Genomic DNA, 12,930 nt, shown 5'->3' with positions numbered 1-12,930 from the left:
GAATAACATCCAAATCACCCTTATTAGCTCTGCAAAATAGAAGCGTATCGTCGGCAAAGAATAAATGAGAAACCATAGGGCCATTTTTACATAGAGAGAATCCCCTAATGGCTTCGGACCTGGCTGCCTGCTGCAATTGGCAATTTAAAGCTTCGGAACAAATTAAGAATAGGTAAGGAGAGAGAGGATCTCCTTGCCTAATACCCCTAGACGGGCGGATATCACCCTTGGGGACTCCGTTCACTAGGATTGAGTAGGACGCCGAAGTTATGCAACTCATTATCAAAGCCACCCAACCCGCATTAAAGCCCATCTTCAACATTGTTGCCTCCAAGAAATTCCACTCCACCCTATCATAAGCCTTGCTCATATCGAGCTTCAAGGCCATGAAACCCCCTTTTTTTGATTTTTGGTTCTTCATGTGATGTAAAGTCTCAAAAGCAACAAGTATGTTATCGGAGATTGCCTTGTCCGATTGGAAGGCACTTTGAGATTCCGAGATAATCGCTGGTAACGCCCTTTTTAGCCTGTTTGCTATCACCTTTGATACAAGCTTGTAGATTATATTACATAAAGAAATAGGACGAAATTCAGAGACTTTTGTAGGACTTTTTACCTTTGGGATAAGGGTGATGAAAGTTCGGTTTATAGATGAGGGGATAGCACCCGAGGTAAGGCAGCCCAACACCACTTCCGTCACATCTTCACCCACCGACGACCAATAATGCTGGAAAAATAGAGGGGGGAGACCATCCGGTCCTGGAGCCTACAAGGGGGCCATTTGATTCAAGGCCGTGACCACTTCTTCCTTTGAAAATTCTCCCAAGAGCACATTATTCATCTCCTCAGTTACCAAGCAAGGCACCTCCGCCACTACTTCCTCAATCCTACTCGGAGTAGAAGAGGTAAAAAGGAGTTGATAATAACTTACCAATGTTTGAGAGATCCCCTCCTCATCCGTGCACATCTCCCCCATAGAATCCTCGATGGCATCAATTCTATTTCTTCTAAACCGATGAGAGGCTCTACTATGAAAGTACTTTGTGTTGTTGTCTCCCTCTTGGAGCCAAAGGGTTCGAGAACGTTGCTTCCACATTTGCTCTTCTGACACCAATAGCTTTTGAATCTCTTTTTTCAATCTTTGAACACGAGAAAAACTTCCACCCCTTATTGCCTCTACCTCGGCTAACCTTAGTAACTCCTTCTTCTTCCTAAGGTTACGGGTCACATTACCAAAAGCCACTTTACTCCACCATTTCAACCCTTTACGGCACCTATCCACTTTCCCTTCTACTCTACTCATCGGGCTGCCATGATGAACATAGGACCATGCGTCCTCTATTACCTCTCTACAACCCTCATCCTTCATCCACATTTGTTCGAACCTCCAAGGTTTATTTCTTCGCTTTGGTATCCCAAGTAAGTGAATCAAAATCGGCTTGTGATCCGATGTGCCACACTCCAAATGAACAACTTTTGTGGTTGGGAACATGGAGAGCCACTCAGCCGTACCAACCGCTCTATCTAGTCTTTCCCACACCGTATGCCCCTCCTCATGCCCATTGCACCAAGTGAATTTGTTCCCACAATAGCCTAGGTCTTGGAACCCACATTCATCCAAAACATCCCTAAACTCCTCCATTTGCCTATTTGGTCTATGCCGCCCCCCCAATTTCTCATGGGCTCGAATAATTTCATTGAAATCACCCGCACATAACCAAGGTAATGAAAATTTTGAATTTAGTCTTCTCAAAGTAGCCCAAGAGATGCAATGGTTGTTAGTTTCGGGTTCACCGTAGAAGCCCGTGAATCTCCACATACCCTCCTGACCTTTATTAATGACCGCATCAATATGATTTGGCGAATAAGTATCCACCGAGAAATCTACTTCATCTTTCCAAAAAACCACCACCCCTCCACCCCTCCCCTCTCTAGAGAATTCAATCATCCCATCAAACTTCCACTTGTCACGTAAGTAAATTAGCCTAGCTTTTTTCAACCATGTTTCGGCCACAAACACGATTGAGGGAGAATGAGCTCGTAATAAATCCCCAAGCTCCTGCTCTGTCTGAGGGTTCCCAAGTCCCCGACAGTTCCAACTTAAGATATTCATTGCTGCTGGCGGGGCTGCACCACAGCCTCCACCATTAAATAATCATGTTCCTGACCAGAGTAAGAAACCAATCTCTTTTTATTTGGTAACTCACTGTGATCCCCCTCAGAAGCTAGCCGTTTAGCATTTTTTTTAACTACCCCGGGAGTTACATTTTCAACTAACCGTGCACTATCTTTCTTCCTAATTCTTTTGACTTTTTCCACCCTAGCACCACTTTTCCTAGAACTAATAACATTAGAAATATCACATAAAGCAGATTGGGTGATAGGTACACTTACCAAGTTGCCCTCCTCTTCACGTGCATGTGTGGTCACCATCTCCTCAACTACTTTAGCTTCTACACTTTCCACTGCCCCTTGTGTAAATTCAGCCATCCCTACTGTACTAGCTTCCTTATTTCCCTCAAACTTTCCTTCTATAGAAGCTCCTTCAGTCACGCCACTCTTCTTGTCATATCTCGCCAGCTCCCTGTCAATCTCACCAAGCCTGTCCTCAAAGCTTTTCCCTGACACACGGCTTTCCAACACCACCCCATCAGAGTTCAAGTCTTCTCCTCCTGACACCATGTGACTCGCCTTTAATGCACCCCAGAAAGAGACTCCTTCCTCTGTCTGCACCAGCTCCGCCACAGGGGGTTGAACATTTGCCTGGACAACCATCGGCTCCACCCCACTCTCACCGCTAACATCTTGTTTTTTCTGGGCTTTCTTTGCTGCATAGAACCCTGGCACTTTTAAGACTGAACTTCTCCCCTTCCCAAAGGATGTTGCACGAATCCATGCACCGTAGGCTTGATTCTCCTTTGTAAGCTTCCCCTCGCTTTCTATCCACAAGTCACAGTCTCTATCCACATGATTCAGACACCCACACCAGTAACATATATTAGGGAGTCTTTCATATTTGAAAGACACCCAACTTTGCTCACCTTGTGACAGAGAAATCCTTCTTCCCCTGCACAGGGGTTTGCTTATATCTATGATGACTTTCATTCTTAAAAAACTCCCTCCATCCGTCTCTCCCTCATCAATGTTCTTGCACACCTCCCCTACCGCTTCGCAGAGCTTCTCCGCCACTGTTTTATTCATAAATTTGATCGGAACGTCGTGTATTTGGACCCATATTGGAGTCTTGTTGAACTCTAGGGCCCGGAGAGGAACTTCCTTATCAAACCACTGAAGCACAACAAGATACTTATCAAAACTCCAGGGGGAATTGCTCATTATCCTCTCCACCTCTTCCTTATTTTCAAACGTAAATAGCAAAACATAATCACTGATTTTTCGAACCTCAAACCCCTTAACCGAACGCCACAACAGACTGAAAGTTTTTGTCACTGCCTCCACATTTAATGCCCTTTTTGTAAGAAATTTTGCTGCTATTGTGAAGTTTTTGGTTGAGAGCTCTTCGTCCAACCCCAGTTCTTCACCTTCCCTGGCATTCAGTGACAGACTTTGCCAATGTTTTGTAAGGTTTTCCATTTTCTAAGCCACCTCAAGGAGATTACTCTCTTATCTCTCCAGCCCCGAGGAACTAAGGGATTACAGAAATAAGATTTCAACAGAATACCAACGTCAAACAAACTCCAAGCAAAAAGAATTTTACTTGAGATACAGTGACTCCCCACAACAGGAACAAACTATTCTACAGTCAAAAGGGAGTTTTCCTGGAACCCCAGAGAAACTTCCTTAGGACAGAGAAACTTCCTTCTCCATACTATATAGGGTATAGACTATATAGTTCTACGGTTTTCAGTTGTGGGTTGTGTGATTTTTCCTTTATCAAGTTCAAAACAAAGTGTTCAAGATTTAATTAAACTCTCAAGTTCTCCCCAATTTTTATTTTTTTAAAATAAAAAATTTTCAATTGATAATTTGATGGTTATAATGTTTAAACGAATTCTAAATATTTCTATTGAAAATACTAAAAAGTATCAATCAATCAAATGGTAAAACTATCAAGAGATTATTATTTCAATTATTACAGGGACTCTTGTAAACAAATTTGACTAATAGTACAAATGGCTGTTGGGACCAATAGATTATTTGGTTTTGTGCCTTCTTTGGTACCAGTTTTGTTTGTATAGTCTTGATGTACCTACCCAAAAATTAAAAAATTATATAACAAAGAATAGAAAAAATAGTGTAGTTGGTTTTAGTGTTTTACATGATTTTCTCTGCTTGATTTAATTTTATAATCAAATGAAATGAAATCTATGCCCTCTTACTATAAAATAACCAGAAAGTACAAGGGACTTCGTTGACAAAACCTGCCCATGTGCATCACACACTGCCCAACACATGAAAAAGGCCAATTGCATAGTGACATAGAAGGCCTTTCCAGGAGTCCAAGATTACTTCACTAGTCTTCATCTCTCACATCTCTTTATCTTTAACACACAAATAAAAAATGGAAGCAGAGAATCAGTACAAGAAAGGGCTATGGACAGAAGAGGAGGACCAGATTCTACTAGAACACATAAGGGTGCATGGGAGAGGAAAGTGGAACCGCATACCTAAAGTGACAGGTAAATTTTCTCTAAAAGTGTTAATATCTTAGGAATGAGCTAGCTAAGCTTGCTTCACATTTTCTAGTTATTTGCTTCACTTTGAAGCAAAGAGAAGTAGGGTTTCATTGCTTCTTGTGTGAATGACTTTTAGGTTTAAAAAGATGTGGGAAAAGCTGTAGGTTAAGGTGGCTTAATTACCTGAGCCCCAATGTGAAACGAGGTGGTTTTTCAGAGGAAGAAGAAGATCTCATTATTAGACTCCATAATCTCCTTGGAAACAGGTTCTGCTACCTCTTCTCCTTCAATTTTTTTTTTTTTTTTTTTGTTCTGTTTTCTTTCTTTATTTCTTTATTTTGTTTTTTCCTGTAACTTTTTAGATAAGGTTGCTATCTTGATAGACTACAAGCTAGCTTGTGTCGGTCATTTGTTTGAGCCATATCATGTTTGAATGGTAGGTTAATTCACAGGCAAAATTATATCCTCCTAGCATAATTGGAGGAGTGTTTTTTTTAACAGCTAGAGGGATATGGGAGATTCAAATCAATAGATTCTTCTCACATGAAGAACATAGCAACTCTTAGGCTTGTAATAATTGAAGTAGCTTTCTCAAAGGCATTGCCTTTGCTAAAAACACACACTTTAGATGCTTTTATTCTTCTCTTTTGGGGCTAAGAATGCACTTTGGATTTGTACATTTAAGTGTTCATATTATGTTAATTAGAAGTTCATTTTATCCACATTATTGCTTCACTTATATTATATCACATTATTTCTCTTTTTAATTTATTGAATGTGTGAAACATAGAATATATATCCAAATAATTGAATAGGGATAAGAAAGAAAAGAAGTGCCATTAATAAGGTAGTAAATGCTAGCTGATGCTGATTCCTATTGAATTTGTGTAGGTGGTCACTAATTGCGGGTCGAGTGCCAGGTAGAACTGACAACCAAGTAAAGAATCACTGGAACACTCATTTGTGCAAAAAGCTAGGCCTCAAAAAGCAAAATAGAAAAGTTGTGGGTACCTCCAAAAAACATTTTACTCAGCTGGAACAGACTAATAACACACTTTCCAGCAACAGTGATGCCAAAGCTATGGAAGTAAGTCAAAATGAAAACCCTTTATTGGTTGCTGATGGTGAGGCATCTAATGGAGAAGCACAATGGATGAGCAATCATTTTGCAGAATCATTGCCTTTATTTCAGGAAGATAGTCCAGGCTTACTAGATTTTCTAGATGATTACCATTTTGACTTAGCATGGCAAAGCTTCTGACTTTCTTACCTCCTTTAATTAACTAATAAATAATATTTCTTTGTCATGAGTCATTCAATTATATTACATCATGTCAAGGTGACGAGTTCTTTATATCCTCTTGTATAATCTATCTTCGATTAATTTATATATTTGGAAACAGCTTATGCCTGATGAGCTATTAATAGCCAATTTAGGTGAGAGGAAAGCGAGGGGGTTTGATGGAGTGAAAATAATTTTTAAACTATACTACCCCATTCCTTGCCCATTAGGATTGTTTAGAGCTTTTAGCATAACCCCAATGCATGGAATTCTTAATTTCTTTTTATCCATTTTTGAAATGAGTAGGTAGGATTTTCTCAAAACAATGTTATAACTATTTAAAAACAATGTTAGGAATGAGAAATTTCTTAGGGAGGATCTAGAAAACTTGATGGATAGGGAAGAAATCAAGTGGGCTCAAAAAGCAAGAAGCAATTGGATTATTCAAGGTGATAGGAATACTAAGTATTTCCAGACTATTGTGAATTAGAGGAGAGCAAGAAACATGATTACACTACTTAGAAGAGAGGATGGGAGTAACCAATAATATTGAGGAAATTGAAGATTTGTTGGTAAAGCACTTTAAGGATAGATTTTATGAATCAAACTCCAATACCTTTGAATCCATTCTTGAAAATCTAAGTACCCTACCTATTCCTAAATTGAGCCAACAGCAAGTCCATCAATTGGATAGCCCAATTTCAAATGATGAAATAGAAATGGCTGTATTCCAATTAGGAGCTCATAAAGCCCCTAGCCCAGATGGTATTCTGGCCTTTTTCTTTCAGGAGTATTGGACAGTGGTGAAACAAAATATATTTAACTCAAGTCAAGCTTTCTTCCATTCAGGCTCCTTGCTTAAATCCCTAAATAAAACCTTCATTACCCTCATTCCTAATGTGAGTGTTCCTAAGGAGGTGACTCAGTTTAGACCCATCCATCTTTGTAATGTCACTTATAAAATCATTACAAAGATTATGGTTATTAGACTAAAGCCACTTACGAATTCCCTCATCTCACCCTTCCAAAATACCTTTATACAAGGTAGAAACATCTCTAATAATGTCCTTTTAGCTCATGAAATTATGGATACTATGAGGAAAAAAAAAAAGGTAGGAAAAAAGGGTATGGGGCTCTAAAAGTTGACATGTGCAAGGCCTATATATGATAGAGTATTGGGCAATGATGAAACAAGATATATTTAACTCAACCCAAGTTTTCTTCCATTCAGGCTCCTTGCTTAAATCCCTAAATAAAACCTTCATAACCTTCATTCCTAAGGTGAGTGTTCCTGAAGAGGTGACTCGGTTTAGACCCATCAGTCTTTGTAATGTCACTTATAAAATCATTACAAAGATTATGGTTATTAGATTAAAGCCACTTATGAATTCCCTCATCTCATCCTTCCAAAATGCCTTTATACAAGGTAGAAACATCTCTGATAATGTCCTTTTAGCTCATGAAATTATGGATACTATGAGGAAAAAAAAGGGCAGGAAAAAAGGGTATAGGGCTCTTAAAGTTGACATGTGCAAGGCCTATGATAGAGTGAGTTGGAACTTTCTTAGAGCTGTGTTAACCTCAATGAATTTTAGCAGCATTTGGATTAACTGGATCATGGAATGCATTTCTTCGGTCCAGTATGCTATATTACTTAATGGTAGTCCCACACAATCCTTTCACCCCTCTAGAGGATTAAGACAAGGAAAGTCTATTTCCCCTTACTTATTCCTATTGTGTACCAATATACTGTCCATAGCTCTCACTCAAGCTGAAAGTCAAAAGCAAATCAGGGGTATCACAGTGGGAAGGAGAGGTGTTACTTTTACACACCTCTTATTTGCATATGATTCTATTTTCTTCTTTGAGAATAATAAGCAATCCTTATCAAAGTTAAAAGCGATTATCATGTGGTATTGCTCTTTATCTGGTCAGTGCATTAATTTTGCAAAATCTGATCTGTTCTGCACCCCTAATATACCTCCTAACATTCAACAGTCCTTAGCTGAAAATTTGCAAGTTAACCTTGTCCTTATGCCTAGCAAGTATTTGGGAGCAGAATTCAAGTTGAGAGGCAGAAGAGTGATGGACTTTCAAGACTTAGTAGAGAAGATGCAGGCTAAACTTCAAGGTTGGAAAGCAAGAATTTTGTCTCAAGCAGGTAGAACCACCCTGATCACATCAGTCTTGCAATCAATGCCTCTCTATACCTTCCAATGCTTTAAGGTTCCAGAAACTATTTGTAGCAAATTAAATGCAACAGTAAGGGCTTTTTGGTGGGGGCATGATTTGGGTACTATGAAATTACATTTGATTGGGTGTGATAAAATCTACCAGACTTAAAGCAATGGTGGCCTTGGTTTCAAGAAGTTTAGCACTTTTAATCAGGCTATGCTGACAAAACAATTTTGGAGGAACCAAAACTCCCCAGACTCACTCCTTGCTAGAACCTTTAAAGCAAAATACTTTCCTAGAACTCACTTGCAAGGATACATACCTAAACTCAATCACTCATGGACTTGGAAAAATATTGCAAAACCTCAATATGCAGAACTGGGAAAAGGCAAATGGTTATTTGGATCAGGTCATCAAATCCCACTCAACCATCCTGATTGGTTTAACATCCCAGACCATATCCTGAGAGACTACAATCTCCTCAGAGGTACAATGGCTGATCTTATTCATCCTAACACAAAACTTGGAATTTGGATTTACTTGGGAGGTTATATGACCACAACACTTGTGTAGAAATCAGCAAAATTCCTGTTGCTAAAACGGATAGAGTTCTAGACACACTAATATGAAAGTACTCTGATTCAAGGGAATATAATGTTGCCAAAGCTTGCTCTTTGATTCAACAAATCCATAATGCAAACACAAGAACAGACCACATCACAGAAGATATCCCTAAATCTGTTTGGAAAGCTTTGTGGAAAGTGAAGCTACCTATGAAAATTATTGCCTTTATCTGGAAGTTACTGCATAATAGTCTACTAGTGTTGACAAACTTGATCAGAAAAGGCATTCAAACAGCCAACAGATGCCTAACATTTGAAGAAGGGGAGGAAAAAATGTCTCACTTGTTTCTTTAATGCCCTTTTGCTAGGGCTGTCTGGTATGGCTCATCTCTTGGCATCAGAACTTTGGATCTGAACCAACTTTCTGTAAAACAATGGCTTCTCAATCATATCAATGCCACCAACATTTCAGATCAAACAAAGCAAAGTTCTCTTCAATCAGTCTGCACTATCCTATGGACAATCTGGACCCACAGGAACTTGGTTCTTCACAATGGGAAAACTCCTAATCCTCTAGAAGTAATTCTCGCATCTCAATCTTTTATTTTCAGGTACAAGGAGGCTTTTAATCTATATCATGGGGTACAATCATAGTCAAAGGAGCATGAATAGAACAAGGGAGTTGATGACGTTGAAAATTATCACCAATAGGTCACACCGTACTCGCGACTCAAAGCGAACCTGCACAACAAGAGCGATCGAAAGAAAACCTTTAGAGAGCACCGGTGTGGTGCCGGCCAAACACTCTCCGAAGGTCAAGTTAGAATTCTTCTCTTCACTCTAGAGCACTAGAGAGGGTCAATTAAAAACGTACCTTGATTTGCGAAAGTGTTAGTCCTTTTATAGTGGTAGAGAGTTGGCTTTTCTTCTTGATCTCCAAATCTTTTCCATGTGGGACTCTAATACAAATTCTCCAAAGCGTGGTGAGCAAGGATTTCCATTTTCGGATCTTAGGGCTTTTCTAGGCAATAGAGATTTCGGATCATGGGCCCTTACTATGTCTGTCAGCGATGGGCCTTCGCAGCGCATGGGATCATCTTTACACAGGCCCAACAGTTCCAATCCGTCAGGCCCATTAAGGTAGGCCCACCAGGCTCTATATTTTATCATCTTCAGTTGCCCCCTTCACCCCAATGGTCCGTCAACTTTTAGGACAAAGGATCAATGGGGTGACGATCCTAACGTAAGGGTATGACGGGTTGTTTTTCGTGACGGAACGAGACCCATGAGACAAAAAGAAGGTTTTAAGTTTATAGTCACAACTGGTTGACAGATTTATGAGAGATAGGATGACGATTCCAGATGGATAGACCCGTCAGAAGAAGATTCGTAAAGTTGATGGTTCCATGAAGGGTACAATCTGTTGACGCGTGCTGACAGGTTGTCAACATTTATTGAGCATGCCACGTGTCAGTCTCTGAATGGCCGTTGTATAGGATCGAAGCGTCGCTTCGTCTTCCGTGCATCTCCTATATATATAAGGCGCCTTACTCTCCCATTTTTACTATTTTCAACCAGAAATCGTTTGTCAGAGCGAAGCCGTCAACCTTGTCAGAGCACTCCGTCAAGGACGAGTATCTACCGATTACACCAACCGTCACCTATCCTCTGCTAAGTGTGGTAAGTACTTACTTTAATACCATAGTCAAGTTACATTTCCATCCTTGCATTGTTGTTAGGCTTACTATACCCGTCAATACTTTCAAACCCGTCAGTCTTAGGTTTCATCGTCAATTGTAGGAAATGTCTAGTGCGTCAAGTAACCAGTCGGTGGTTCGTGACGGGACGGAATACGAGGATGTATACCCGTCCGGTCATAAAGACCAAGAGAGTCCCAGTGAAGATAGGAGTCCATCTGCCTCCTCTTCATCCTCAACAAATGAGGATATGGAGATAGTTGAAATAGAAGGTTCTGATGACGACGGGAATCAAGCACTGGAGTCTGTTGTAGGTGCTGATGGACTAAGGCAGTTCATCATGTTACCAGAGTGGACAGTGCATAGGTTCACATCCGTCATCAGAGAGAGACATTTCAGTACTTTTAGAACAAACTTCCAAATCCCGGACTACATTTCCATCCGTCTACCCTATGTGTCAGAGAAGTGTTACTATGACGAGGTAGAGGGTGTCGGAGTATACGAGCAGGCGTTGAAAGCAGGACTTCGGTTCCCGCTCTCTACACTTCATAGGGAACTTTTGCACTATCTGGGGTTGTCCGTCACCCAGATATCTCCTAACGCCTGGAGGGTCTTCATAGCCATGGAGATTCTTTATGGTGCAATGTCGAATGGAGAGAGGAGACTGACGGTCCGTGAATTTCTTCACTGTTACCGTCCAGACGAGATTTCTGGATCAAGGGGGATGTATAGTTTTGCTAGTCGAAGCCCCTTGTTGAAGGTGATCTTCGAGACCCCAGACTCAAATAGAGACTGGAAGAGTCGTTACTTCTTCCTGGAGGGTGACAGATGGATGAACCGTCCAGGGGAGACGGAGTACATGCCCGTTGACACAACCTGGGTAGTGATTAATCAATCGTGTATGCACCCGTCTTAATTTTGTAATGCTTTTCATATCCGTCCATTTTTATGTATATATCTTGATCGTCTTTCTCTGCAGGTAGACGGCGCCCGCAAGTTAGCCTTGAGGAATTTAGTTTCCTTGAAAAGATTTGCAGAAAAACTAAGCCGGAGGAAAGAACCTGGGCTAAGTTGGTGAACCCGAAGACCATACATTGGTACTGTGACGGTCCTGAGCCCACCCAAGAAGCTATTAGATACGACGAGCGAGTTCATAGACGTAAGTCCGTCGACTTTACTTTGCCGTTCATTTAACTTTACTTAGTTTAATTGCATCCGTCATTATTTGCAGAGATGGAAGACGCAAAAAGGAGAGTTTTAATTAAATCTCAAGCCGTCAAGAAGAAGGAATCCGGCGAGGTGGTACCTAAGGGGTCGGCTTCAGCCCCGAAGAGGAAACCGACATCAAAATCTGACCGTCCGTTTAAGCAACCCAAGATCTCTCTTGAACCTGTGGTTGGCTTGATGGCTGAGGGTGTCAAGACCGTCGCCTCAGCTAAGCATGGGACGGGAAAAGGTTTCATGACGGCCCCAGACTCTAAACAAGAGAGACCTCCTCCCCTCCTCCGTGACGACTCCAAGTATGCGTTGGAAAAGCTGTCGTCCATTATTACGGCGGAGGATTATGAGGATCTGGGAAACCACTCGACGGAGGCTATGGGAGAGACGGGCCTCTTTGCTGTTGCTCAGGTAAGTTGCGTCCGTCAAATATGTTTGTTTCTCTTTTTCGTTGTTTAGTACATTACGTGACGGGCTCTCTTTTTGTTTGTAGTCCTTGGTCATGATGAAGGAATTACTGGACCGGTGTCTCAATCGTGAGACTACTTTGGACTGGGTGCGAGCAAAGGCGGAACAGACGGAGGAGGAGCTTGGTCAACTCCATAAATGGAGGTCCAATATGGAGAAGAAGCTGGAGCTTTCTGAGAAGGCAAGGAAAGAGCTGGAGCAGAAGTCGGACGAGGCGTTGACGGTTATAGAGAAGAAGGAGAAGGAGATCAAGGAACTGAAGGAGGAGATCCGTCATGCTAAAGAGGTAGCCGTCAAGGAGTACCGCGACTCAGACTCCTTGTTGAGCGAGCTGGCAGACTCTTTCCTGCAAGGCTTTGACGACTCGCTCCGTCAGGTCAAGAAGGCCTACCCCGAACTGGATGTGTCAATGATCAAAGTTGACGATCAAGGCCAAACTTCTGCTCTTCCCGTCTCTTCCGAAAATACGAAGGACCTCTTTGGGGACGGTACAGCTCAGGACGACGGAGAGTCAACCTTGCCGAAGGATGTTCCGGATGCCGACCCGAAGAAAGTTGATTGAAATTCTGTAATTCTTATATTTTGAGGACAGTTTGTTCCTGTTTGGAGTGGTAGGCTAAAATGTGTAATTTAAACATTTATTTCTGTTTTATGTCAGCCTTTATATTGAACAATGTTTTTTCCTTTGATTACGTTTATGCATATTTTCGTTGTTGATTGAGCATTTGCATCCGTGAGGATTTTCCTTCTCCGTCTACTTTTAAAGAAGTTTATTATGAGGATCCGTCCACTTTGTGGTAGTGGTCTTACTTCTAATTGGATCCGTCTATTAGATGGACTTATGGATATACAATCTGCCTGCTTTGTGGTGTTTTACATTTAGCATTACC

The 12,930-nt window shown here is 41.1% G+C and overlaps 2 protein-coding genes across 2 annotated transcripts; both read left to right on the top strand.

Annotated features, from left to right (window-relative positions):
* Positions 1 to 4,350: 4,350 nt before the first annotated feature.
* LOC126718506 (transcription factor WER-like) lies at positions 4,351 to 5,991 on the top strand. The gene is made up of 3 exons (XM_050420737.1): positions 4,351 to 4,640; positions 4,774 to 4,903; positions 5,529 to 5,991. The coding sequence occupies exons 1-3, from the start codon at positions 4,523 to 4,525 to the stop codon at positions 5,896 to 5,898; spliced, it is 618 nt and encodes a 205-aa protein (XP_050276694.1). The 5' UTR covers positions 4,351 to 4,522; the 3' UTR covers positions 5,899 to 5,991.
* Positions 5,992 to 10,604: 4,613 nt separating this feature from the next.
* Positions 10,605 to 12,602, top strand: LOC126719830 (uncharacterized). The gene is made up of 4 exons (XM_050422340.1): positions 10,605 to 10,835; positions 11,334 to 11,424; positions 11,586 to 11,983; positions 12,066 to 12,602. Exons 1-4 carry the CDS (start codon positions 10,605 to 10,607, stop codon positions 12,600 to 12,602), a joined length of 1,257 nt encoding a protein of 418 aa, XP_050278297.1.
* Positions 12,603 to 12,930: the final 328 nt, after the last annotated feature.

The sequence above is a fragment of the Quercus robur genome, chromosome 3, assembly GCF_932294415.1.
Source record: "Quercus robur chromosome 3, dhQueRobu3.1, whole genome shotgun sequence".
Lineage (NCBI taxonomy): Eukaryota > Viridiplantae > Streptophyta > Magnoliopsida > Fagales > Fagaceae > Quercus > Quercus robur.
The sequence above is the reverse complement of the archived record's forward strand: the minus strand, read 5'-3'. Positions and strand labels throughout refer to the sequence as shown.